The 25,282-nt window shown below is 41.5% G+C and overlaps 1 protein-coding gene across 7 annotated transcripts in view; it reads left to right on the top strand.

The window, feature by feature from the left end:
- KLHL13 (kelch like family member 13) overlaps nt 1–25,282 on the top strand; it is a 67,102-nt gene that overhangs the window by 15,712 nt on the left and 26,108 nt on the right. The window contains exons 1-2 of one of the 7 annotated variants that reach the window (XM_042825208.1): nt 22,644–22,783; nt 23,676–23,794. The exons of 1 other annotated variant lie outside the window; for it this stretch is intronic. Coding sequence is in view for 1 of the 6 variants with exons in the window: in XM_042825206.1 (XP_042681140.1) it covers nt 22,674–22,729 (56 nt within the window). In the remaining 5 variants the exon portion in view is untranslated. Of the gene's footprint in view, nt 1–22,619; nt 22,784–23,675; nt 23,795–25,282 lie in introns of those variants that run through there. 5 more of the 7 variants (XM_042825211.1, XM_042825209.1, XM_042825206.1 and 2 more) reach the window with 5 other exon arrangements.

Here is a 25,282-nt window from a genome sequence, read left to right as displayed (position 1 = left end):
AATAAGAGGAAAGGAAGAACCTCTGATAAAATCACACCTGAATAAGAACTCTCTTGCCTAATTTCCGGTGACAGTTGAGAATTAACAAATACTTCAGGATTTTCTGTGGTAGTCTTCAGGCTTTTTAAGTGTAACATGAGTAATGTGGTCTTGAGTGGTTTCTTTTGAACCGTAAGCTTTTATATTCTGGATCTACTCCTTTTTTCAGATGGTGATTATATAGGGAAATGGTGCATCTGTGGATGACTTAGTGCTTTTCATGGCACTGAATAGTTAAAATTTAAGTTAGAAGATAGCTGTTACTACAGATACCTTGCATTATTTTTTTTTCAATTATGTTATTATTGCTATACAACAGGAGGTTTTAATTTGGGGGGGAAAAAAATCTCCTTTTATTATAATGGAATAGTAATACATTAAGCTCCTAGGCAGAAATCAGCTTGGATTCTTACATGCACCTTTTTTAAATCTAAATCTAAGAAAGGTTTCTGTGCTTCCTTCATTCTGCAGCACTTTGCATAATCCTCATTAAACTACAAAATGGTGGTGGTGAGGAATTAATGGTTAATTTCCTTGTTCTAGGATGTGAGATGCATCAAATACAAACAGTAGCTGGTTTTCTGTCTTACTTTCAGTCAAGAGAAATTCTGCCTGAAGATAGTACTAACTGCTTGTCATCTGCCTCTTGGCTTCTTCCAGGTTATGCTTCCCATTTCAGGAAGGTTGTTGGAAGATTGGAAAGGCTGTAGGAGGATTTGTTGCCAGACCTGACAAGGTGCTGGCTCCTTTATGTAGCAGCAGGAGAAATGCTTGTGCTGATCCACCTGACTTACCCAGGAGGCAGCGTGACTTCTGGCCAAAGTCCTTGATGACTTTGTCAGTGTTGGCTGCAAGCAATAATAATATGGGATCATAGAATCACAGAATGGTTTGGGTTGGAAGGGACCTTTAGGATCATATAGTTCCAACCCCCTGCTATAGCAGGGGCACCTCCCTCTAGCCCATGTTGCTCACAGCCCCATCTGTTCGGCCTGCTCTTGAGCCCTGCCATGGAGGGGGCATTCACAGCCTCTCTGGGTGACCTGTGCCAGTGTCTCCCCACCCTCATAGTAAGGAATTCCTTCCTAATATCTGGTCTAAATCTGCTCTCTTCCAGTTTAAAACTTTTTCCTCTTGTCCTGAAATATTACTTTTTAATGTTATTTCTAACAGTAAAAATAATTCTGATCCGTATTACTCTCTGTGATGCCCTTTGCTGGTGCTGGAGCAACAGATCTCAAGAGGTATGGCATTTGTTCTCACTGGTCTCATGTTCAGGTGAGGACTCATGGGGTCCCTTGGTTAGGTACCCTGGGCAGAGCTTGTTCCTGCAGTCCTCTGACTTCTCTTTTCAGCCTCAGTGATCTCCTGGCAGCCCTACACATGACCTGGTAAGGCAGGTAGCAGCTGCTCAGGCTCTGCTGCTTCCTTAGGCGTGTGTAATCCTGTGGTGGGTGATGCTGTTCTTAAAGCTGCCTGTGCTTATGTCCTCCAAACCTCATCACAGCTATCCCTGCTGCTTAGCTTAGTACTTAGAGTGAGGGGGTATGACTTAAGACTTGGTTTGGTGCATAATCTCTTTTCAACTTTCTGTATTCCCCTGTGTCAAAAGAAATTGTCTGTGACTCTTTACATTTAAATAATAATTAAAAAAAATGAGGTCAAAGAAGCTTTTAAGGTTCTATGTGGCTTTCTATCAAGTTTAAATATGAGGGAGAGGAGCAGAGGTTGTGCAGTGGTCAGATCTGTACAGGCCTTTGAGCAATCTATTTGAAGTGCTTTAGACAGGTACAGTTTTATTTGCTCTCCCACTGGATATTGCTGCACAGAGCTCTGAAAACTCTGCTGTTAAGAAATCCAGTACTTGATATTTTCCTTGTTATCAGGTTAATATCATTGGAGCTTGATCAGTGTAAGTGCAGTGTGGGTTCCAAATATCAGCTTTCATCCCTTAAATGAAGTGTTTCCTTAGTGATGCCATTATTACCGATTGAACAGCAGTTCTTTTTAGTTTCTTATTTTGTAGGATGTTGATTATATTTCAGTGTGGTGATTTTCAGAGAAGGCTCTAGGCAAATACACAGCAGTTACCTTGTAGGTAGTTTGTGGTAGTGGTTGGTTTGTACAGCTGGTTGTGGCTAAGGACTTTTTAGCTGCATAGTAGTCAGCTTTTCACAGCCTTCAGCATATGGTTGGGTCAGGTGGTACTCTGATATTTAAGAGTGGATGAGGCTTACAGCCAGTGACATCCACAGTGAGCAGTGTTTCTGGATCTGCTGACATTAAGACTCTATGTCAGCATTAGTAGCTGCAGTAAGAGGTGATGAATAGCTGGTTAGTTTCATTCATTCTTACTTGAATGCTGCAAGGTTGAATTTAGTAAGATTTATTGAGAGAACTTTTGAATAGTCGAGATCTTATTGCAGGCTGGAGGTGCAGGTACTGGCTTCTTTTCTCAATTCTCTTCATTCATAACCTTGGCTTTAACCTCTGTGCAACAGTGAGTGATGCTTGCAGCTTTATGAAGTTTATGGGATGTATAAGGGGATTTGCTATTTCCTTGTTACTGATGTTTCTATTGTAAATATTACCATTCATTTTTCATCGGGATTCAGTTTTAAACCAGGATTTCTGGTTTGAAGTGGGGAATGTTCCACCTTTGAATGCTCAAGCAGCAAGCTTTCAAGGGCTTAAAACACATACTGCAACTTCAGTTAAAATGTCAATTTGATAATAAAGTGTACAGAAAGTTTTTAGCAGTATTGAGTTCTATGTTTTAACCTCAAAAATTAATTCATAAATATTTTGAATAACATTTAACTTCAAATTGTATTTAAAAAGCATCTTTGACCAAAGTCCAGCAATGCACACCCCTTCACTATGTTGTTTTTGCTCTTTGAGCCTGGCAGGCTGAAGGAGGGTGCCTTGTTCTACTTGACATCTCTCTGTGGCTGAGGAGGTCTCATTTGTACAATGGTAACAGGTACTTGAGCTGTGCCCTTGGTAATCAGTAGCTCAGAGCTGTATGTGACAAGCTGGGCACTGAAGGGACGCGCTTCCTCTGTGCTGTTCCATTCCATGGGGAACGGACTGATATGTTCCTTTCCCTGATCTCAGTAATGATGCAAACCTCTGTGCACTTAAAATAACTGACAGTCAGCACCTGGGTTCTTACTGTGATTTTTTTTTTTTTCCACTGCTAGTGAGAAAGTGGGATCTGAATGTTGTTCTGTTGCCTAAGTGGAAATAATGAAGATTCTTCTTTTGCTTGTTTCATATTTGCTAGATATTCTGTTGTATGCTTTTGTTTGCTTTGCTTTGGAAGTGTCTCACCTAATCAAACTCTGGGGGATTCTGTTTCACCAGCAGTGATTTAATATAGGTGCTGAGCAAGCTGGGATGTGCTGAAATCGTGGTGATGGAGGACTTGTACTGGAGAAGGGTGAGATGTGAGTCTTTTATAGAACATAGTGTTCAGTCTGTAAAGACTTGAATGTTTTACCAACACTTCTAAATCACTTTAATATTTTGTGGCCAGCTGAGAAGCTTGATAACATTTTGAGTCATCTTGCTGTAAATGAGAATTAAAACTTGTTTCATTATGCAAATCCAGGCATGAAACAGCTGTCTGGCTGACTTGTAAGTCAAGAGAGTATTTCATTTACAGCAGTGCTTTGACACACCTTGCTTGTAAAAACTTCTGCTACTTCCATCTCAGCGAGTTGAGTTGTCTTTGCACAGTGCCCTGATGTGGTGTCACACAGCTGCTGGTAGGAGCAGAGGAGCATCAGGTCCCTGTCCTGTTTGTGATGTGCACAGGATGTGAAGTGCTGGAGAGGAGCTCTTTGCCTTTTTTCTGGTTGAAGCTGTCAGCTGCAGTCATAGCAGCCAGGCCTGAGGTGATGGGTTAAATTCAAGGGTGTGAGTCTGAAGGTTTTGTTGTCTTCAATTCATTAGCTCAAGTTCTGAAGCTTGAGACTGCCCAGTGTGGGTTGTCTGAAGCAGAGATCTGTTAGGGCACAGCTGACGAGTGCTTAGCACCAAAATAATCCTGCTTTAGCTCAGGAGCACAGAAGCATGATTGTGCTCCTTTAAGGGCTGTGCACAGGCTGAAATTGCTGAATGGTTTCGAGATTAGTCTTAATGCTGTCAAACCTATATAAAGGCTGTTCTTTTTCCATGTAACAACTCTAGGGGCTTCTTTTGCTGCCTGTACAACATCATTAATGGTTGCAGTTGATATGCTGTACACTAGCTTGTGTGCAGATGTCTTCCTGGGCCATTGTAGGATGCATTTTAGGGTGATGCAAGGAGAAGGCAGTAGATCTTCAGGAGCTTTGTAATATGCACACTGGTACTATTTCATTCTCTGTTCTTCTGCATGTTGGAGTGTATTTTTACAAGCTAAATGTTTATACGTTGCTTTAGTAATATTCTTGTCTGCTATAGAAGCATGTTTCTCTGTAGAATGGTTTACATAAAACAAGAATTACTTGCACTGACTTTAAATATGATGTTTTATGGAGTTCTGTGCAGTGGATCCTGTTCTGTTAAACAGCTTCACTTCCTTCTTAGTATATGCTGTATAGCTGAAATGGTGCTGTCTGTAAATGATGGTATTTCAGGAAGTTTGAGCTGACCAGCATCTGTTTCTGAATTCTGATGAACTCCCACAGGCTGTGTGAGGCCTTTTTTTGTTTATTTATTTATTTTTTTTCAGAGCTAGTATCTTCCTTTTGTTTTAGACCTTGGACAGTTTCACACAACTTGGTTTAAACAATGATCACTTGCTTTGACTTCAAGGAGCCTAAACTGAACAGCCTTGGAGAAAATACACTGGCTTTTCTGATATAGCAGCAGCTTTGTAGTATCTCTGCAGTGGGAAATGCAGCTCAATCTCTGTGTTGCAGAAGCCCTCTTTAGGCAATAGATTGTTTGCATACTCATCTGACCAGTGCTGCTGGTGTACAAATGTAAGTCCAAACAGCTTTCATCTAAAACTCTTAAACTCAGTGGAAAATAAGAGGGAATGCAGGTGGGGGGGATGTATAGCAAGTCAAACTGAATGGCTCAGAAGAAATAGTAATTGCAACTGATGTCTGGTGCTGTGTGTCATACTTATGGTTGTTTTGAAGGAGGAATTATCACTGCTTTTTTTCTTTTTTTTGAGGCACCTTTGTGTATAATGATCACATGAAAGAAACCAGAGTTGCTTGTTGGACAGTTTGCCAAAGGTTGATCTAATTAAGGGGAACAAATGTTGCAAATACAGCAAAGCTGAGCCCTTAAGGTCATTAAAAAGCAGCTTTTCGAGCTTGATGTGGTGAGAGAAGCAGGAGTATTGGGTGAATGCATTGCAGTAAATAATGTGGTTGAAGGGATGAGGCAGGAAGATGTTTCAGTAGTCTCAAAGGCTTCAGAAAACGAGCTTGCCTGAAATTAGAAATATTTCTGTGCAAGTTGAATTTTATTGGGGTAAATGAGGGAATATAGGTTACATCTTGAAGAGGCTGTAAGAATGCTTCTGAAAGAGTTACCCATTGGACAGCAGCTCCTTCTGCAGACACATTAGTGGAAGTTGGCTTTTTCTGCCCATCCTAATGGGTTTAATGGTATGAACTGATAAGTCACTTAAGACACAGAATGCGTTGAAGAGTCTTGCTTATATGAAACAGTTTATTCTGAGAAACAGCACCTCTTCATGTTTCCTTAAGTTCACTCCCTTGCCAAGGGAAAAGTTCCTGCAAACAAATGCTTTTCCCTATCCCCCCATCTTGCAAACAAATTACCAAAACTGCTCATCCCTAATGATACAGTACTGCAGACAGATGAAAAGCCTAAATGCCGACTATCCAAAGACTCCAAGTAATAAATGGGTAGAGAAGAACATCCAGAATGCTTATTTTAATCCAAGTGTTGTCACATTCACCTAAGGCTTTATAATATTAAAAGTCTGAGGACCCAGTTCAGCTTTGAATTTCATCTTCATCTTTGATGCTTCCTGGCAAGGAAAACTTTTAAACTGAGACAGAGGAGGTTTAGGTTGGACAGTAGGAGGAAGTTTTTCACACAGAGGGTGGTGACACTTTGAAACAGTTGCCCAAGGAGGCTGTGGATGCCCCATGCCTGGAAGCATTCAAAGCCAGGCTGGATGTGGCTCTGGGCAGCCTGGTCTGCTGGTTGGTGACCCTGCACAGAGCAGGGGGTTGAAACTGGATGAGCATTGTGGGCCTTTTCAACCCAGGCCGTTCTATGATCCTGTGCTTGGAGACAAGGTGACAGGTTAGCTGCTTGGGAGAGCAGGCTGCTTTGTACTGTTCTCAGTACTGTATGAACTGTTTTTGCTGAAAGTACAAGATGGGGAACTTCTCCACCTGGTAACTTTGTTAGCGGTGTAACATAATGACATGCTGATTGCCATTTTCCCTTTTGTTTTCATATCTGTGTCTTCTGTCGCTTGGATGGATATGTATTTGTTCAAACCCATCTTCTGATGGCAACTGTTGGGTGGGTGTAGGATGAATAATTGTTTTCCTGCACAGTTCAGCGTTTGTTGGAATGCATCAAATTTCGAGAGGCTTTATCCAAAGCATCTTCATGCTTTGTGATAAGGTGGTTCAGCGACCAAAATCTAAAATAGTCTGCTCAAATTGCAGCTATAGCATTTTCCCTTTGGGGAAGAATGGAACTTTCCTGCACTCTTTCTCTGCTGTGACCTTGTATTTAAACTGTGTGTCGTTTCTGGGTACACACTGGCATGGTTATTAAACTGATAATGCACAGAAACTTGGAAAACTTAAGGAGCTGTTTTGGAAGTGAGTCATTTTACTGCACAGTTCAATCTGCTGTTGCTAGCAGCCGATCATCTGAATAAATGTTTCAAAATAAAGGTTGTCATCTCCTAAAGTAACAGCGCCGTCTTTAAATTCCTCTTGTCTGTTCAAGGATGCCATCTGTTGATAAATAAATGTGTTCTCAGGTTCCTTCCTCCCAGGAGCTGTTTTTTGTTGCTAACTTTCACCTATAATCTCTTATTTAGTCAAGTATAGAAGAATTAGACATTACTCATAAATGGAAGGAGAAGAAAATAGGATCTGTTTAGTTCATTTGACTGATAAGTAAAGCAACTTAATTTTGAAAAGGGAAGTGTACCTTTCCTGATGGGTGCTGAATAGCTTGCTAGTGCTTTCTACCTTAAAATGGATCTGAAACACAGCCCACATCCAAACACCAAGAGCATGTTATTAAAACAGAATAGCAAGCCAAACAAAAACCCATACAGTGCTGTTATTCTCTTCTCATCGCTTATCATGCTTGATAATTCTTCTGCCTGTTGCCTTTGGATATCAAGGATGTGTCAGTGATTCAGATTTTGGTTGAAAATCAGGCATGTTTTAGGGAACAGTCATGCAGTGGTAGAGACTGTGCTGGGAAACAAAATACTCAGTCTTGCTTGGGCATTCATCTTGTAAAGAAAGCTTGTTAGCTTTGGATCTCTGATTTGTTTTAATTAGATGGACTTTAGGCTTGGTAACATTATTAACTGTACTTTGTAAAAATGAGAAGTATTAGGTTACTTGCATTCTTTCCTGCCCTGAACAGTGAAGGCTGAAGCAGCTAATGAGCTATCACATGATCTACATGATCTTCTGATTTACAGAAGCATCTTGCAGGACCAGAGAAGGCTGTTGAGGGGAAGCAGCTCAGTTTTTCAGGTAATGTGTTGTCCTATGGCCTGGTGGTTACCAGGCCCATAAATAAATGCATACTGAAATCTAAAGAGCTGATAAGTGTAATTTCTGCAGGTAACAGCAAATTTAACAGCTGAAAATTCTGCGTTGTTGGAAGCCAGTCAGGAGTGCATCTGTCACAGAGAACTTTCTATTACAGTTGATATACTTGTTCTGCCTCATTACAATGTTGTGTGTGTATTCATGCCTACCTGTGACATGTCTGAAATCTAAGCATCTTGCTGGTATCCTTCCATCTTCCCAAGTGATGTTATCACATCGGCTCCATTTTGGATTCCAAGTGTTTCCAGCTTGCAGCTGCCCTGTGCCAAGTTCCGGACTTAGTTTCACTTTTCTGCACTGATGCACCTGCTCCAGGCTATTGGAATCGTACCTGACAGCCAGGTGGGTGGAGGTGTATCAGCCGAGGATCTGGAAGGGAAGGTTCACTTAGTGTGAATGTGTTAAATCTTCAGATGCTCTCAAAGAGTGAGGATGTCATGTATCAACAAGTCGGCTAGTTCCTCGTATCCCAGCTGGATGAGGGTAGCAAAACCTTTGCAGTTGCTTAGACATGGATTGACATGACTTGGGTGAGTCAGAGTCGTGTGGGAGTAAAGCAGAACACGGGAACAGAAGCAGAGAAGCTTGCATGCTTTGTAAAGCTGTTCTCTCCTGGCTGGCACAGCATCACTGGCTGTTGTTTGGGTTCCTATCAGCACTTACATTAAGGTTTCTCCTGCTCTTGCTCTGTCCCCCCAGTGATGAGAGAACCAATGTGACTGTTTAATTCTGTTTTCAGGTAATTAAAACTAGGCCTGTGTAGTAAATTATGTAGCTGTCCTACTTGTATTTTGCTCGCAGGCTTTGCCAGGGCATCACTGGTCTGTCCTCGTGAACAGGATGTCCCTTTCATTGCGACGTGACAAAGACACTGAGTGGTAATTACATGATGTGTGCTGGCTTTATCTGAAGTTAGGCTGGCCAACTCTGCTATGCATAACTTGGGAGTGATGAGGAGTGTTCTTTGAGAAGAGGAATTGCCTTGTTCTCTAGACAGTTAAAAGTACCGGGTTATAAGACTTGCAGCCCAGGAACTGGAGGCAAAGGGAGTGAAAATGAGTGAATGGGCTGAACCACACTACTGGATTTTGTGTTAGAAAGTGTGTATGACACATGAAAGCCAAGGTTCAGTAATTGTACCTCATTTTGCTTTTTTCCTCTTATTTTCCTAATGGTGTATGTGACTTATAGATTGTATAGCCTTTCCTTCTAGCAGCTGCTTTTCATGCAGTGAGATGTTGGTAACTTGCTTACATTTCTGCATCACTTAAGAAATCAAACAGAAAAAGGTATGTTTGTGCATGTTGTTGCTTGATTCAGGACGTGAGCCAGAAAACAAGTTAGCAGAAATTTGATGCGAAGCACTCAAAGGGTGCTGCTCTGTAATGGTGCTTATGTAAAACTCCTGTGGTCCAGTAATTGCTGTAACTTTTGGTTTCCCCATAGAGGCTTATTATTCAATAGCCAGTTCTTAATTCAGTGTTTACAGAGACTTCTGTGGCCAATGCTCGTCTTATCTTGAGCTCCTAACTGCATTTTGCTTTGAGTTCAGTGCTGACCCTATTGAATAAATACCTGGCATGTTGCCCTGCCTTCCTAATCTGACTGCTGTATCCTGTCCTTTGAGATTTGGGTGGCTCAGCAGAGATTTCCCAGGTGCCTCCAGAATTAATTTTGCCTTCTTTTCATGCTTGCAGTATACACTATTCAAAAGCCTCAAAAGCTTCAGCTTTCAAGGATTTAAAGTCATGAAAGCACTGAGTTCACTTGAAATTGCCTTTGATTTACCAGGTCTGCTTTTAGTCCGGGGTTTGAGATTTGGAATTGGCGTTCCACGTGAGTGAAGAAACGCTCTGCTAAACTACAGAAATGTATCTAGTTAGTAGTAGTTCTGGGTGTCTGTAAATACATGGGCAGGGAGGGACAACTCAGGCATGACTGATGGTGCCTGCTTTTTTAAAAACTGTCTTAACACTTCATTATGTGGAATGATTGCATTGCATTTCCAGGCGGCGCTGGAGGCAGTACTCAGCAATGCTCTGTTCAGGTGGCTGAAGTTCCCCATCTCAGTTCTTCCATAAAATGTGCAGTGATGGTGTTCTGCTATCTCTGTGGTTCTTGGAATGTCCTTCAGGTAAACAGACTGCTGTCACAGCACAGTCTGGTGGTGTTTCTGAAGAAAGCCATGCTTTGCACTTCTCGTGCTGTGTGCATTTTGCAGTGTGAAGGCAAAATAATTACTGCATCTCCAGAAAACCAAGTGCTGAAGTTAAGAATAAAGACCTCAATTGTGAGAGCATGTTAGAGCAAAGTTTTAATGTATGTTTTGTCTGGAGATACAGAACTAATTAGACAGTAAGATACACATATATCCAGCTCTTCACAGTGTATATATAATTTTAAAGAATGTATGCAGGCTTATGGGAGGCTGTGTGAGCAAGTGGGGATGCTCATCTGTGTCCTGTGCATTTAAGTACCTGAACACGGGCTTGGGTTTATCTGATGCTGACACCAACAAGCCTTCTATTTACTCTTGCAATCTGTGTAATTGAACTTGTGTAGTTCAGACTTAGACTGGGAAATTATCACCAGGAGTAATTAACTTGTGGGTCAGACAGACAGACTGCAGAAGTGCTAGGTATGCATCTGGTGAGCCTTCAGAGTCAGTTGTGCAGGTTCTCTATTAGTGTTACCTCGTGCCTACTGCCATTCCCTTTTCCTTCCTCTACCAAAGCTGCACTGCTTTTTGTCTGGGTGAAACTTTGCAGTCTAGAAAGAGTTCTATACTGAAGGCTCAGATGTAATCAAAAGCTTCTTGAAATGGTTTGTGGCTGAAATCCATCCTTTGTGCTTAGCAGTATGAATTGTTGGACAATTACAGATGCTACAGAAAGAAGGATTTTGATGGCTTATCCCACAGCTCCATATGTGGGTCCAGCTGCATTATAAGTATGTACCTGGATGTCTTTAGTATCCCCTTGCAGTCTGTGGCAATCTGTGCTCAGGGGCCTTCCAGACTGAAGCAGAATGCCCTGTTCTGTAGCTCTAATTTCGTTACTTTTCACATTTTGCTTTGGATTTTTGTGTAGTAAAAAGAAAAAGTTACTGAAAAGCTGGTAGTGTCACAACTGAAGCACGTGTTGTGTGATGCTTCCTCTTTTTTCACCAGACATCTGCTAGTTTCATATGAAGCTTCCTATTTCAGTTAGAGCTGGTGAGTAATTACTCCCTGTTCACCTTTGTCATGCACGTTGTGACACTTCAGGCTGTTAATGTTTTTTCCTGTGTCTCTGCTGCTGTTACACCCAACCTACTCCTCCTTTTTGCTCTGCCTCTTCCAGTTCCTTTGCTGTTGAGACAGGGACAGGTAGCAGAATAGGTTGTGTCTCAAGCTATGGAATGTGGATGGATGTTGCTGGAAAGGAAGGGGGGATGTGCCTAAGGACACTGAGACTGAGCACAAGCTGGTCCAAACAGGTGGCAATGCACAAATTAACCGAGTTAAAAAAAAAAAAAAATCATTCTGCATCCTTATCTTACCTGGATGGAGTGAGTTTTCTGGGCTGTCCTGTTTTTCCCATTTAAAAAAAAAAAAAGGGGGGATTTATGAAAAGTGCATTTGTCTTGTAGAGCAGTTCTTATGAATACCAGAAGGTGGCATAATTGATTTTCCTAAAATACACAGGATGCTACTAAGTTCATGGTAAAGCTGTTGGTCAAATGTTGATCTAAGGAGGGTTGGCCTTCAGAGTTTAAGGGATCTATTTAAAGCTCCATACATCCTGTTCTGTTCTCTAAATGTGAGAGCTGGTGGGATTAATGCTGGCTTTAGATATGAAAGTTTGTGAAGCTGGAAGCACTTTAAAGTGCAGGCTGGAAAGTATTTGTCATAACATATAGGGGAATTCTTTCCCAAGATGTGTTTCTGAATCTTGTCTAAAAATATCCTGTCTTGCATTGACGGGAGACCATTTTGCTCTGCTATTTGGCAAGAAGAAGCCAATTCCTGCTTTTAAGTTCTTTGGGTGAACTGCTGCTTTGCAGGAACAGATTAATGATAAGGTAATTCAGTTGTATGCAGTAGCATTTCTAGGGTTCTAGAAGCAGTAAGTGGGAGGTGTTTGGGGGAGAAAAAAGCACATAAGCATTTAAGCATCAAGCTGGAAACGGATTTTCTTTATTTTCATCTGTCAAACTGGATACTTGGTCTTTGCACGGTGTTTCCATGCATGGAGTGAGAAGAACTTGATGTAATAAGATGTTAGATGTGGTTATCTAACTTGTGGCTTGCACTGTTAGTCAGAGAAGCTTATTTCTAGAGTAGCTACGCTGTGGATCTCAAGCAGCAGTTGGATATATCCTAAAGGTAGGTGATGGAATTCAGAGCTTGAAGGGACGTACTGACAGAGGGAGATGTGGATGGTGGTGGTTTCACAGCAGGACGTGCTGTGTCTGAATAGTGAAATGATTTCATGTTGTGCTAAACTAGCCCAGAACTTTGGAAGTATTGCATTGTATCGTGTTTTTCTCTTGGCTCCAGCTCCCTCTGGCAGACAAACACCTGAATTACAGCTGCTTTGAGTTAATGCTTCAGAGAAAGGCCAGGCCTGGTTCAAAGCTCGTGCAGTTGCTTGGTGCTGTGTGTGTATATATCAAAAGACACTTCTGTCAGAAAGCACCTGCTGTGAAGGCTTCTGAAAGCACTGACCTCCAGTTTTCCTTAGGGATGAGATGTTCTGCACAGCCAAAGCTCATTGAGGCACTCCTCTGCAATATAAAACATGCCTGAAAGTGTTATGGAATGAAGATTTATGATTAGGAGACTAAGCTATTTAGTTTGAATACTTAATAGTGTTTAAAATCCAAACAAGATTAACGTTATGAATTTTTCTAAAAACAGCTTTTTGCAGCTTTTGCTGTGTGTGGTTTTCTATGCAGAATGCCTAGACTTGGCCCTAAATTATCTGAGCAGTTATGTTTATGTTGTCACTATATTGGGATGTTATAACTGCAGAGTTGTTCACTCTAAGTGAATATCCTAAAGCTGTCATTTTAGATTTGTTTCTGGAAGCAAATTCACAGTTTATACATCTGCCCACTGTAACAAACTTGAGTGAGATAAATAATTGGCTCCTTTTGAAACTTTGCCTTGGAAAAGTTCAGCTTGCTTTAAATTATAGTCTTATCAATTCCAATGCAAAATGTAATTGGTACTTTCTTTTCTATATTAAGCAGGGACTTCGGCATTTGATGATGAACTAAATGTGAGTGCATTTCTAAAGCAACTTCGCAATCATTTTTGTGCTCAGTCTTTTATCTTTTGGAGTCCTGTGTTTTTTATCCATCTTAACCATGAAGATTGTGCTTGCTTCTGAATAGAAGAACATCAAACTGGGTTGTTTGGATTTGCTTTCAGTTTCAAACAGGTAGCATATAGGTTATTGCTGACCTAATTTCTTAGGAAGGGTCCTGAACAAATAGCCCAGGGAGGATTCCCCATATATGTTTTGAGAAGAAGTTTTTGGACTCCACCTGCCTTTAACAAATGGGAGGAGTTGATTCCTGGTCACCTATGCTTATATGAAGGAGAAATTATATGAAGGGCTTTTTGTATTGTACTGCCTCTGACTCAGCGGGTCCAGCTTCTGTCCTGATCCCACCAGTTCCTCATTCCATTTAGGTGGAACAATCTAGATGATAAAGAAACTGTTGGTTTTTCATGCTGGTGGGGGAAAGTGCTGATGATAGTGAGAAATCTCTCAGCTTTTTGCTATGTAAGCTTTCATGCGCCTTTGCATGGAAACAAGCTGAACTTTGAAGCTTGAGTTATTTTATTAAAATTTGTATCTAACGTAAGACAGACTGGTGATGTAGTTGATCAACTCTCTTAATTATCATTTATTTTGTGACTTAAAGTAAACCAGCAAGCAGCAGTGAAATAACAATGTGCAGCATGGCAGAGTTGCTTCAAGTCTTGCCTAGAATGAGTGTTCCCACTGTTTTCTTGATGTTTTTTCTTGGCTCACAGGTTACACATAATGACTCTTAATAGCCTGTAGCATCAGCATCTTTCTCTGAACCTTTTGTCTGTGTCAGTCTTCCCTGAAGGACTTTGGCCTTGGGATGTGGCCTTCAGCCTGCCCATGTTGGCTGTGCAGGATTGCGGGTCAGCAGACTGGATCCATCTACGCTGACAACACAGCAGGAGCCGCTGTGCTCAGAAAGTTGATCTTTTTGTCTCTTAAAGAAATTGATCACTGCTCTTACTGTGTGTTTCTATAGTGACTCAGTCTGCTTTATCCTTGCTTCTCCATGCCTGGCCTTCCAAACAGGGACTGCCTTACATGTGTGCAGGAGGACAAAAACCCATCCTGATTAATGGTAGTAAGGTTTAGGGAATGCAAAATGACTAATAGCTTCTGTGTAAAGGAAATAAAAAGCCTGTGTGCTTCTATTTCAGAATATTTCTTAAAGACATCAACAGAAACATCACTAATGTCGCTTGCAGCTTGCTGTCTGCTACGTGGGATATGTTGTCAATGATTGGTCCTCTGTCCAAGGATCTTTAAAAGGAGCCCTTTTAATTACAGAACTGCTTAATATCTTGGTGTCGTATCATCCAGTGTGTAAACGTTTGTGCATGCTTTACTAAAACAAATTGCACAGCCAACGAACCCTAGCAGCTGTGTGAAATTTGCTACGAAATAAATTCTTTGTAGCCTACAGATTGACCGAGTAAAAACCTTTTGCTTTGGACCAGTTGTTTTCAGAAGGGTCAGCCTGGCTAATGTGCCCGTACATCCAAATCTCTGTGGTGATTTACTAAATATAACCACCTGAGGAAGGTGGGCACAGTTCTCTCCTTGAATCACTGTTAATTCAAAACCATTTCATTAGAGCTGTGTGTTGTCAGCAGAATACATGGGCTCAGAGCGAAACTTGGAAACCTCCATTAACTGTTTGGTTTTAACTCCTACTAAAAGGACTTAACACTTAATTTCCTAATAGTTTTATGTAGTTTGCCCAACTGAAGCTGAGATTTTTGATTTTTGCCTTGCTGTGACCTGTAGCTGGACACCGAGTTGAAATCATGTCTTTGACTCTTGGAAGTGATTTCCACTACAAATCTTACCTCTGTTTTTAGAGCAGAGCCCTCTTAAGAAATCCGTGCAGCACCTCTAGAAGTGCTGTGGAAAAAAAGCGACTTTTCTGGCCAGGAAAGCACTCTTAGCATTGTATTTGCTATTTCTGAGGACTCTGCACCATCACAAAACTTACCTGAAACTGAATTACCATTTCTTGGTCCTTCTTGAGCAGTCGTCTCGAGAATAAAGCTAGAGAATTAAAATGAAGTGTTTCCTGTGATATTTTGTAAGGTAACTCATTTTCATTTTAGAGGCTGTGTATATCTTCTATGGTGCAGTTGCTTCCAGGAGATGCTGTAACTTAAATAAGTCACTGTGGATATCTTGTTTGAGCTCTGGAGTTGTATTTTAATTTTCTTCTGTTTTAAAATGGCCTCGTTCAACAGTATGCATCAGTTTAATGTGTTGGTAGTTGTAAGATGAACAAAGGACCAGAGCAGCTCCTTCCAGTCTGAAATGGAGTTTCTGCCTTCAGCCTGAAGCAAACTGTCCTGGGTTTTAACTGGGGTTAAAATCATTTAAAACAAGCGTGAACTTATTTTTAAAGACTTTGAATCACTTAATTTTTTACAAGACCAAGTATGGGGATGAAATATGAAAAGTTCAAAGATGTTTGAAAGACTTTGAGCATCAGCATTGGAACCTCTTTTTTGGCTGTCGCCGAGTCCGGAGGCTTATCCTAAGCACTGCCAGTAAAAAGTAGTCAAATGTTAGCAAACATAATTTGCGATGCAATGAAATATTTCAGCCTTCCTGTCCACATTTCTAAATGTAAGTGGGAGATGTGCATTGCCCACTCACTGTAGCTTTGAATGTTCTTTATGGTTAAAATGAACACAGGGTTCTGAGAGTTAGTGATGATTTCTCAGGTCCTGCCAGAAAGGGTTTGCAAGACTGAAAAAGCTCCTGTACAGCAGAGCCCTATTTCCACCTAGTGGCTTCAGCTCTCAGATGCACAGCAGATGAATGAAAGGAGGGATGTAAGCAGCTGGCAGGAGCAGAGCAGTGGATCACGTAACCTACAGCAAATGATTTGGCTGAGCAAATGCTTTTAGCTTTTCTTTTTGTACACTTTAAAGAATGAAAAAAAATAAGTTTGTCTTAAAGCTGATGTGCCACTGAATTTTCATCCAGGAGGAAGTTAAGCTAAAGCTGCTTGGTTTTCTATAGGAGTCACATGGCGTTCCAAGATTCAGGTATTCTCAACTGAGTGTGTATTAATAGTGCTGCTGTGTTTGGTCGCATCATTCTGTATGTGACTCTTTCTTCTTTGAAAAACCACAAAGGGAGGGAAGTCTGATAGGGAATTCAGAGGTGGTTTAAAAGTTGTGTGGGAAATGCACCTACCCCAGGAATGTGAGCGTGCTGTGCTAGAAGAGAATTTGTAGTTTATAATATGGTGCATTTTGCCAAAGGGAGCAAAGGCAATTGTGGCAACAGTGTGCATGTGTTAACGTGGAAATAGCTTGGTGTCCTAGGAGCACAAGGGAAAGAGGAGGATGGAATGAGAAGGGAGAGAATCACAGAGGGAACAGTTCCTATGATGGGGAGTAGCCCAACAATGATCAGCAGTCGTGTAAGTGTTGTTTGCAAGGTTTGCTGTATGGCCTCAATCATTTCCCACCATGTCAACAGCTCAAGACTGTGAATTGGCTCCCTGGGACTTGGGCTGTGGTCTTTTTCCTTCTTGTGCCACCTGTTGATTTACTTGGAGGAGTTTCCAGCAGCCATGCTCGATGCTGTGCCACTCGGCTTCCTCTCCTGTCTGTCTGTGCAGTGTGGGTTTGGAAAGAGCAGCATGGAAATGATTGCTTAAAAAGCAAAGGTTTCTTTCTTGTCTTTTATGTACAACATAAAAGATCAACAAGATACTTGGATAATAAGTGGAATATAACTTCAAGTTTGAAAGAATCTAATATTAAACTTAAAAGCAAACTTGCTTGAAGTCGCACCCCTTGAATGAGGAAATGGTCCCAAGGAGGAGCTCAGTCTGAGCAGTTTTCTGATTCTTTAACTTTAAAATTCATTTAAATGCTGAAGCAAAGCAGAGCTCTGGTTTGCTGCTCTAATGTGGTGTTTTCATAGCACTCACCCAGGAATAACCCCTTCTGCAGCAAGTGGGAATCTCCATGGTGCTGTAATGCTGCTTTTGGCCATCAGGACTGTTGAGTTTGGGGATGAAAGGAGAAGCAATATAATGTGAGGACAGAAAATGTGGTGTTTTCAGGATTCAGAGTAGTATGCTGAGATCTTCTGCTAGGACTTGTTAGTAGGTATTATTTTATCATGGAATACTTAACTGATTTGGGACCATTGGGAAGACATTTGATTTATGATGATGTGCTCGTAGGGGATTTGTTTCTCATGTGGTTCCTTTTGAAAGTGAAAGGCATTTGGAGTACCTCGTACTGCTGCTTCCTTCAGATCTGTGCTTTTTGTGCACTGACTGATGAGTAGTGCGCAGTGTTGGGAGCAGATTAAGTTGGGTGGTGCTCAGGTTTTTATGCACTTCAAAAAATGTTAACTTTACTGTTATGGATTTCTTTTTTTTTTTCTCCACTGTAAGGGTTTAAATTAGATTGCTTGTCAGCTAGTTTGAAAGACAAACACGGGCAGAAGCATATAAAGGAGAGGAGGTATGGAGCACAAATGTTGCACTCTATGAACAGTGATCTTGTTGACCTTGGGATTGAGGAGCACATCTGCTTTCTGGATGTGTGCTGGTTGACTTGGTGCTAATCAATGTGTGGCAATGACTGTACTGCTAAAGTGGACTTTTTCTTCATCAAAAACAGATACAGATCGTATTAACACAGCTACTTCTGAAAAGGTGGTGCATGGGTTGGTCTTGTGTCATTCTCACATATTAGCAGTGCTGCAGTTGATAAACGAAATCATAAATTGAATTGTTTGAGTTGCAAGGAACCCTTAAAGTCCATCTGGTTCAACTCCTGCACTGAGCAGGGACACCCACAGCTCCATCAGTGCTCTGAGCCCATGACCTTGGGTGTCTGCAGGGATGGGGCACCACCGCTTCTCTGTGCAACCCGTAATGAACTCCTTGGGTTGGGTAGAGCAGGGGGGTGCAGACTTCAGATGGCTAATAGGTGATGGCACTAGCTCAAAACGAAGAAAGAAAACAGCATCGTTTGCTTGTTATAAAGCAATTTGTATGTGATGGTAAATGTAAAAAGGAAATTCACATGCACATTCAAAATCCTGGGGTTTTCTGTATGGTTACAGGACCTGCTATCTGATGTCTTTCAAATGAAGCTTTAGGCCTTCAGTGTAGCAATGCAGGACAGGACGATCTAGCAGTCTGCTACGCATGTGGGCATTTGTGCAATTTGTGGGTGCACAAGTGTGGGTGTTGACATGTGGATGCATATGTTCTACTGGAAGGGCTCCTTGATGCTGAAAATGCATACTTGCTGTTTGTGGGACTGCTGTTTCTTATTATTCATAGCATATGAATAATCTGTCCTAACTCATGTCCGTGCTGCAGTCTTTGAGTAGCAGCTCCTGTCTTAATGCTGCTAATACGTAATTATGAATCCCAGAGAACTGGGTTTGCTCAGTAAGTGGATCTAGCCTTGAATTCATCCTGGGATGTGATCTTCCTGGATTATTTTAGTTCAGTGCTTGTGGCTATGGTAACAGTTTTAAATGCACAAAACTATTTTTGGGAAACACTTTCAATAATAACCATCAGAAGCAGCAATTATTGCACGGTGACTTCATCCCTCAAACTTAACAATGTAGGTTTCACCCCTGGAAAAACTCATCAGAGTGTTATTAAGCACTATTAAATTGCTTTAAAAATTAATAGGAATCCTGCTCTTTGTTCTGTTCTTTATTGCTGAGCGGTGCGGCAGGGTGTTGGCTTTTCTGTGATGGGATTAAGCTGTCCTGAAGAACAGAAACACTGTCACACTGCACAAAGACTGTTCTGAAATCTGTAGAATAAATGTCTCCAATAGTGCTGATACTGTCTACAGTGGCCGTAAGCAGGATCTGATCTATTTTTTTTTCCTTAAGGGAGGTAATCAATATGGTCAAAGCTTTTCCTTTTTCTTCCTAGAAACCCAATCAGGTTATGGCACAACACGCTATTAAATTCTCCAGTCCATTTTTAATAGCTCGCCTTCTAAACTCCCCGCTGTCGTCAGCCCCCGGCAGGTCACGGAGTTGCAGAGTGGTCCCTGATGGACACCTGCGTGCCTGGCTGCCTCCCCACTTCTCCAGGCAATGCGTGAGCTGCGGGGCTGGGGGGGCCGGGGGACGTTCAGGATTAGATTGTTGATAGCGTCCCTCCGAGGACTGCTATTAACAGCACGCCGCTCTGCTTCTGGGCTGCGGAAAGCAGAGTGATATTTCTGTTCCCGTAGCGTGTTGTAAAATGCATGAGATTTTGCTCATCCTCCCTGGAAATGAGAATAGGAAAATGAGAGCGTCCTGAAGCAGAAGCTATTAGAAGAGCGTGCAGAAACCTGCAGCGATTTATGCTTTATTTTGTCTTCCTAGCTATGGATTAGAAGGACTGATTTCTGCAATGGGCTTTTTCCATAATGGCTTTCTTGTATTGTTTGGTCAGAGCTTGCACAGGAGGAAAACAGGCTGCTGAATTTAGTCACTGATCTCTATTAGCCGTGGCCTAAGGCTATGCTGAGATTTATATCCCATTTGTATTGTTGCAGCTCAAAAGAAGAATGTTCAGAGGATGACAAGTGTATTCTGAGTAGGTACGTTGTTTCATTTTTATATGAAACCCATTTTTCTGCTTTCATTGGTCAGAAATGAGGTTAATAGGGAGAGAATACAGTGCAGTGCTGCAGTGTCCCTGTTAAGGTAGAACAATAGCATCAGGAATAGTTCTTTAAAAGAATTAGTTGCTTTTATTAAATAAGGCTGCATTGTGCTGGTGTGCACGGTGCAGTCTTTCTTTTTTTATCCATATACTGCAGTCAGCGCTTCCCTAACGAGGTGGCACTATTGTTGAGTTAGAACGATAGAATCATCGTGTTGCTTTAGGGGACAGCAGGATTTAAAAGGAGATGCCTTGCAGCCCCGTCTTACAGATTGGAAGCATCGGTTTGAGGGCATTGGCAGAATCATTTCCTTGTTCTTAGCAGCAGCCACTGCTGTGTCAGTAGTGTGTGGAATGGAAGTCCTAGTTGGTAGTCTGTTATGGAAACGCTGTTTACTGTTATTGTAGTACCGTGGTGACAACATGCCATTGAAATGGAAAACGAGCTCTCCTGCTATCTGGAAATTCCCAGTTCCTGTGCTTAAAACATCCAGGTCATCGCCACTTTCTCCAGCATACATGTAAGTGAGAGAAATGAGGATATTAAGGTGGGAATTCTTTCGTGAGACTACCCTGTGGCAAAATACCTTGTTATGTATTGAATGACATTGGCACCCAGAATTTTACCTTGTTTTGTACCCTGAGATTTTTATCCTGGATGTCTCATGATGGATGTCGTGTCGAGTCTTTCCCTCTTTGTCGAAACATAGAGAAATTGTGCAGATCGAGCCAATACTTGTAATATCGTAAATGTTGTTTTTGAAAAGTTCATGTTGATTTGTAGAGCTGAATGGAGAAGTTTAAGGTGTGAGGCAGGCTTGATTTGTGGTGTATATGCTAACATTTCCTCCTGATTAAAGACTGATCGTGGAATCACCTGCTCCGTTGTAGTGCACTTCTGTTCGTGTTCCTCTAAGCAAGAAATGATCTTGCTTTGGTCTTTTATCCTTGCAAGCTGTAGCCTTAATACAGAGTGAATGCCTTCAATAATTTTGAAAAACTAAAACAAATGCTTAAAAGAGAAATAGAAATCATTGGTATCTGAATGCTTGTGCACTTTCTCAGTTTGCCCCTGTAAAGTGGCTTTACCTAAAGGAGTATTTCAGTGGCCATGAGAGCAGCGTGCTTTGTTTGCCTTGCCAAATCTTGGCGGAGCTTTTGTTCACCTTTTGCTGCTGCAAGTTCTGCATTAGAATATACAGGTGGCTTTGTTGCCTTCTGTGAAATAAAGCTGAACCTCGGGAAGAAAAACTGCTTGTGCCTTTAAGGAAGCAGCTCTCTCATCATGAGTTGCTTCAAGATGCAGAAGTAACCGTGTAGGTGACTTCTGCATTTGGGAAATCCCTATGAAAACTGACTTTCTGATAGTATTGCAGCCTGATAGCTGCTGGATTAGTGCTTCCCAGCTTTTATTTCTTTGCTGCGGCTGCTGTAGGGATGTGCTATAAGAAATGGGTTTTCCAACTCCCTGAGCAGGGAATGCTTCTGTTTTAGGATGAATTTTCACAGGAAGGCTTAAAGCATTTATGTCACAGAGTACGTCCAATGTGCTTAAGGCTGCCAGAAAATAAGCTATTGCCAATAAATTGTTGCTTACCATAGGTGTTTTTTAATGACTAAGTGCAAAATACCCAAAGAGTTGTGAGGCTTTGAAAGTCATTTCACGCTGGTAACGTCTTTGGTGTTGTCTGATGTGTTTTTAAAACTACAGAACTTGCTAAATGCAAGCAACATCAGAAATAGCCAGGTCTGATCTGTCTGCTGCTCAAACAGAACCCTTTTGTGTGTTGCCTTTAAGTTGTTAATCTAGCTCTGTGCATGCTTCAGCTTTTATGATGGGGATCATGTAGCTGATTACCTCAATGTGTTGAAAGTATGCAAACAGGTTTAGTGATCAGACGTAACTATATGATGCTGAGCTTATCTGGAGCATGAGAAATATGTGACCAGCAGCCTTAATCATTTTTGTAATGACTCCGTGTGTCCGAATGCTTATGGAGATATTTGTTCACTGCCCTGACATCAGCAGGACTCTCAAATGTAGCATCCAAGTTATTCATGTGGTTCATAAGGGGGAAAAACAAAAGAGAAATGTTACAAAATGGCATCTATTTGATTAGATTGTAGGTGTGGACTGGCACAGCCAACCTTGTGATTTAGACTGATCGGTAACATCAGTGTTGGAATCATGCTTTTTGTTGCAGAGATGATGCTAAATTTGCTAAGTGCTTTGTGGTACATTTTTCACCTTCACGGCTGTAGGATTTCTCCCCCCAAGTAATGCTCTGCGTGCTGGCAAAGGGCTTCTTTCAAGTACGTGCTCAGAAGTGACATGTAAAACAGTGCATCTATTGATGTAAAACATGACCGTAAAACTACTGAATGTACAGATGAACACGTCCACATTTGATAATTAGGATCCAGAATATACAAACCTAAACTGGAACTTTAGTCCCTTTAATATTTGGCAACTTAATGTTAGGGGTTTGTAGTGTGATTTTTGTAATGTAAAGGAGAGAGACCTTAAAGGCTTGGGTTTTGTCATCCTTACTGAAATTCCAATTCTTCAGGTTTTTTCTTGAATTAAAGTTGGCCTTGGCTTGAGAAGCTTCATTCTAGTTCTGATTTATAAGTAACTTATCTAGAGAATAAACCCATTGTCGGGACTCACAGATTTTTATGAGGTCTGTGTACCTGATACCTGAACTCTGCCTTAGTTTCCCTGTACTGGAATGTTGAGCTGTGGCTCTTGAGCACGTTAAGTGCTCAGATGAAGCAGGCATCTATGTACAAAGTACCCCTGTAAAACAGTTAATTGTCCTGCGGGCTGTGCAGCTGGATAAGTCTGACTGCAGTTTCTGCTTTAAAAGTTTGTTCCCAAACTGCAGAATGCGTGCAAAGAGCTTACCTGCGAGAGTCCTCTGCTGCAGGAAACTTGTGTCCAGGTAGTATATGAAATAAGGGACCTGCTGAAGTTGAGCTAATGGATTTGTAGGCAAGTACGTGGTTCTGGTATGGGGAAATCTGCTTTTTGCACTGGGGCTGGTACTGCTTTTCAGGCAGCGGAAGGAGAAGCAACGATTCGCCGCTGCTTGGCTGTTGGTTTCCCATAGCTACAGGTATAGTTACAGTTTTAGAGACCTTTCCAGAAAGCCCTCACATTACTCAGAGGGAGAAGGGTCCCTGTGAAGAGAAGCACGGGCAACCTGTCTCCTGGTGGGACTAGTCGCAAATAGCTTGAGATTGCTCCAAGTCCACCAAGAGACCCAGGAACATTTCACAGGGAGAGTCCATATTAGAAATGGACTGCTGGCATGTGACCGGCATACATGGGTATAATGCAACTTGTGATTTGGTGTGAATATTCACAGTGTGCAGATATACTTGCAGGTGTGTGCTTTCGTGGAGTCCTTTTGCATTTTCTTCTCCAGGGCTTAGAATGCCTTCGGTTGAAATGAGTGCAAAAGCTCTTACAGCAAGTGTACACTGTGCTGGTGGAAGTGTTTGTGTTTGCTGTTGTGTTGGCTGTGTGGGGATGGGCACAGGTAGCTCGGTGTTGGTGGAGGCAGGCGAGCAGTTCCAGCGAGTAAATTGGGGGGAAGGAAGTAGTGAATGATGCTAAATGTAGGATTTCTCAGAATTGTAGGTATTTATTGATGGCCGTGTTTTAAAAAACAGGCAATTTAAAAGCAGACAAAAAGCAACAACAAAATTGAAGTAAGCAGAAGTTAAGACTGAAAGCTCTAAATTAGAGGACGGCAGGTCAGTGTGGTTATGTATAGCAGCTTTAAGGCGTAATGAAATACGCTCACAAAATACTATTGCTCACAATGTCATCTCCTAATGTCATTTTGTACGTGAGGGACTTATGGAGAATGTTCTTATTCACAGTGAGAACGTCATTGAGGCTTGTGCACGTCTTGCTCTTACAGGAATGGAAGAAACCTGGAGATCAGAGTACTGTGATGCGCACCTACTAATTCAATAGCAACGTTTCAGTGGCAAAAATAGTAAGAAATAATTCAATAGTAGAAATGAGGATAATGGGAATCTCTGTAATCCTGTTTAGAGTCAAAACATTTTCTGGAAAACTAAATGTTGATTTGAGTGTTCTTTGTCCTCGACATGCCGTATTTAAAAATAAGTGAAATTGAATTAGAAGAATCTCCATGTGAAATAATGTCTAAATTTAGTGCCATCTATCCTTTTCTGTTGAGCAGTGTTTTGATATTTTTAAGTGGAAGCTGTTCTTTGGATGCGTTTTCATCAATGACTGATGGTAGGAGAAGTAAACAAATGCAGTGGCACAAAGATGTCCTTATCAGGAGGGTTGTTGCACAGTATTTCCATCCCGAGTGGTCTGGTTTTGAAATGGGTCCGACTGGATATGTGGTGCAGTAATGGAAGTCCGTGCAGAAAAGTAGAATGAGTTCTTAATGCTCTGGAGCAATAAGTGTTGGTTTTAGCTGCTTATGTAGGTTAATGCTTTTTGTGTTTTTTTTCCTAAATCTCTGATTTGCTCTGCAGTGAGCTTTGAATTTGTGCTATGCAGTGATATGCTTAAACAGGGCAAGGTGTGTGTGTGTGTGCATAATTCAGAGTCCGGGTGGCTTTTGTGACCACACTGTGTATCTGCTACCTCAGTTGGGCATCTGTAGCAAACCCTTCTGCTGGGCTCTTGCCTATGTTTGACAGACAGTGCTCCATTCACACCAAAGCAAAGATTCACTCACCTTTGGCAAGATTTCCACTCTAAGCAATTGTTTCCTGGCTGTTACATCAGTCAACCCAAATACTGCTTAGAAATGATCCAGCAGTGCATGCCTACAGTTGAAGAGAGGTGTTAGGGTTTGGAAGAGGTTTGCTCTGTAAATAGAAGGCTACTTTTAATCCCAGTACGTAGACTTCTCTTAATCTTATTTTTGCTTTTAAAATGGGTATTTCGGTAAGTTAATTCCAAGTTTGAAATGTAAAAACTTCATCATAACAATAAACTGGCAAAACAAAAGAGAAAGTGGTTGTCATGAGGTGTCTTAATGCTACTGATGTTTTTCTGGACAGATCTTCAGAAGTGATTCCATGACTTAAATGTTCCCAGTTGCCTTCTCCTTCCATGTAATCTTGCAACAATGGCATCGTGCTGTGCTAAATCACTTCCACTGAATTATCTTGAATATATTATTTGACCTGTTCGTCTGGAATACCACATCTGCCACTATGTTGTTTTTGCCCTGATTTTATTATTGTGGGGAAAACCTTGCTGTGCAGTTGCTTTATATTTGCTGCAGCGTTGTGCAGTAGTTTCTGTTGAGCGTGGATGGAGATAGCTGTGTGTTTCTGTAGAGAGCACATGGGGAATAGTGGAGTCTTAAAATAACAGAGTTCTGATTGAGATTAGTGGGGTTCATGTGGTTAGAGCACTAAAATGGAAGTGCGTGTTCATAGCATGGCTGTAATGTTTAGTCCAGCAGTGACTGAGACTGTTGCAATATAAGCTG

Source organism: Centrocercus urophasianus, unplaced genomic scaffold (genome assembly GCF_019232065.1).
Source record: "Centrocercus urophasianus isolate 14NV4802_14NV808 unplaced genomic scaffold, USGS_Curo_1.0 seq_24, whole genome shotgun sequence".
Classification (NCBI taxonomy): Eukaryota; Metazoa; Chordata; class Aves; order Galliformes; family Phasianidae; genus Centrocercus; species Centrocercus urophasianus.
Note: the sequence above shows the minus strand (reverse complement) of the source record. Positions and strands in the feature narration are given on the sequence as shown.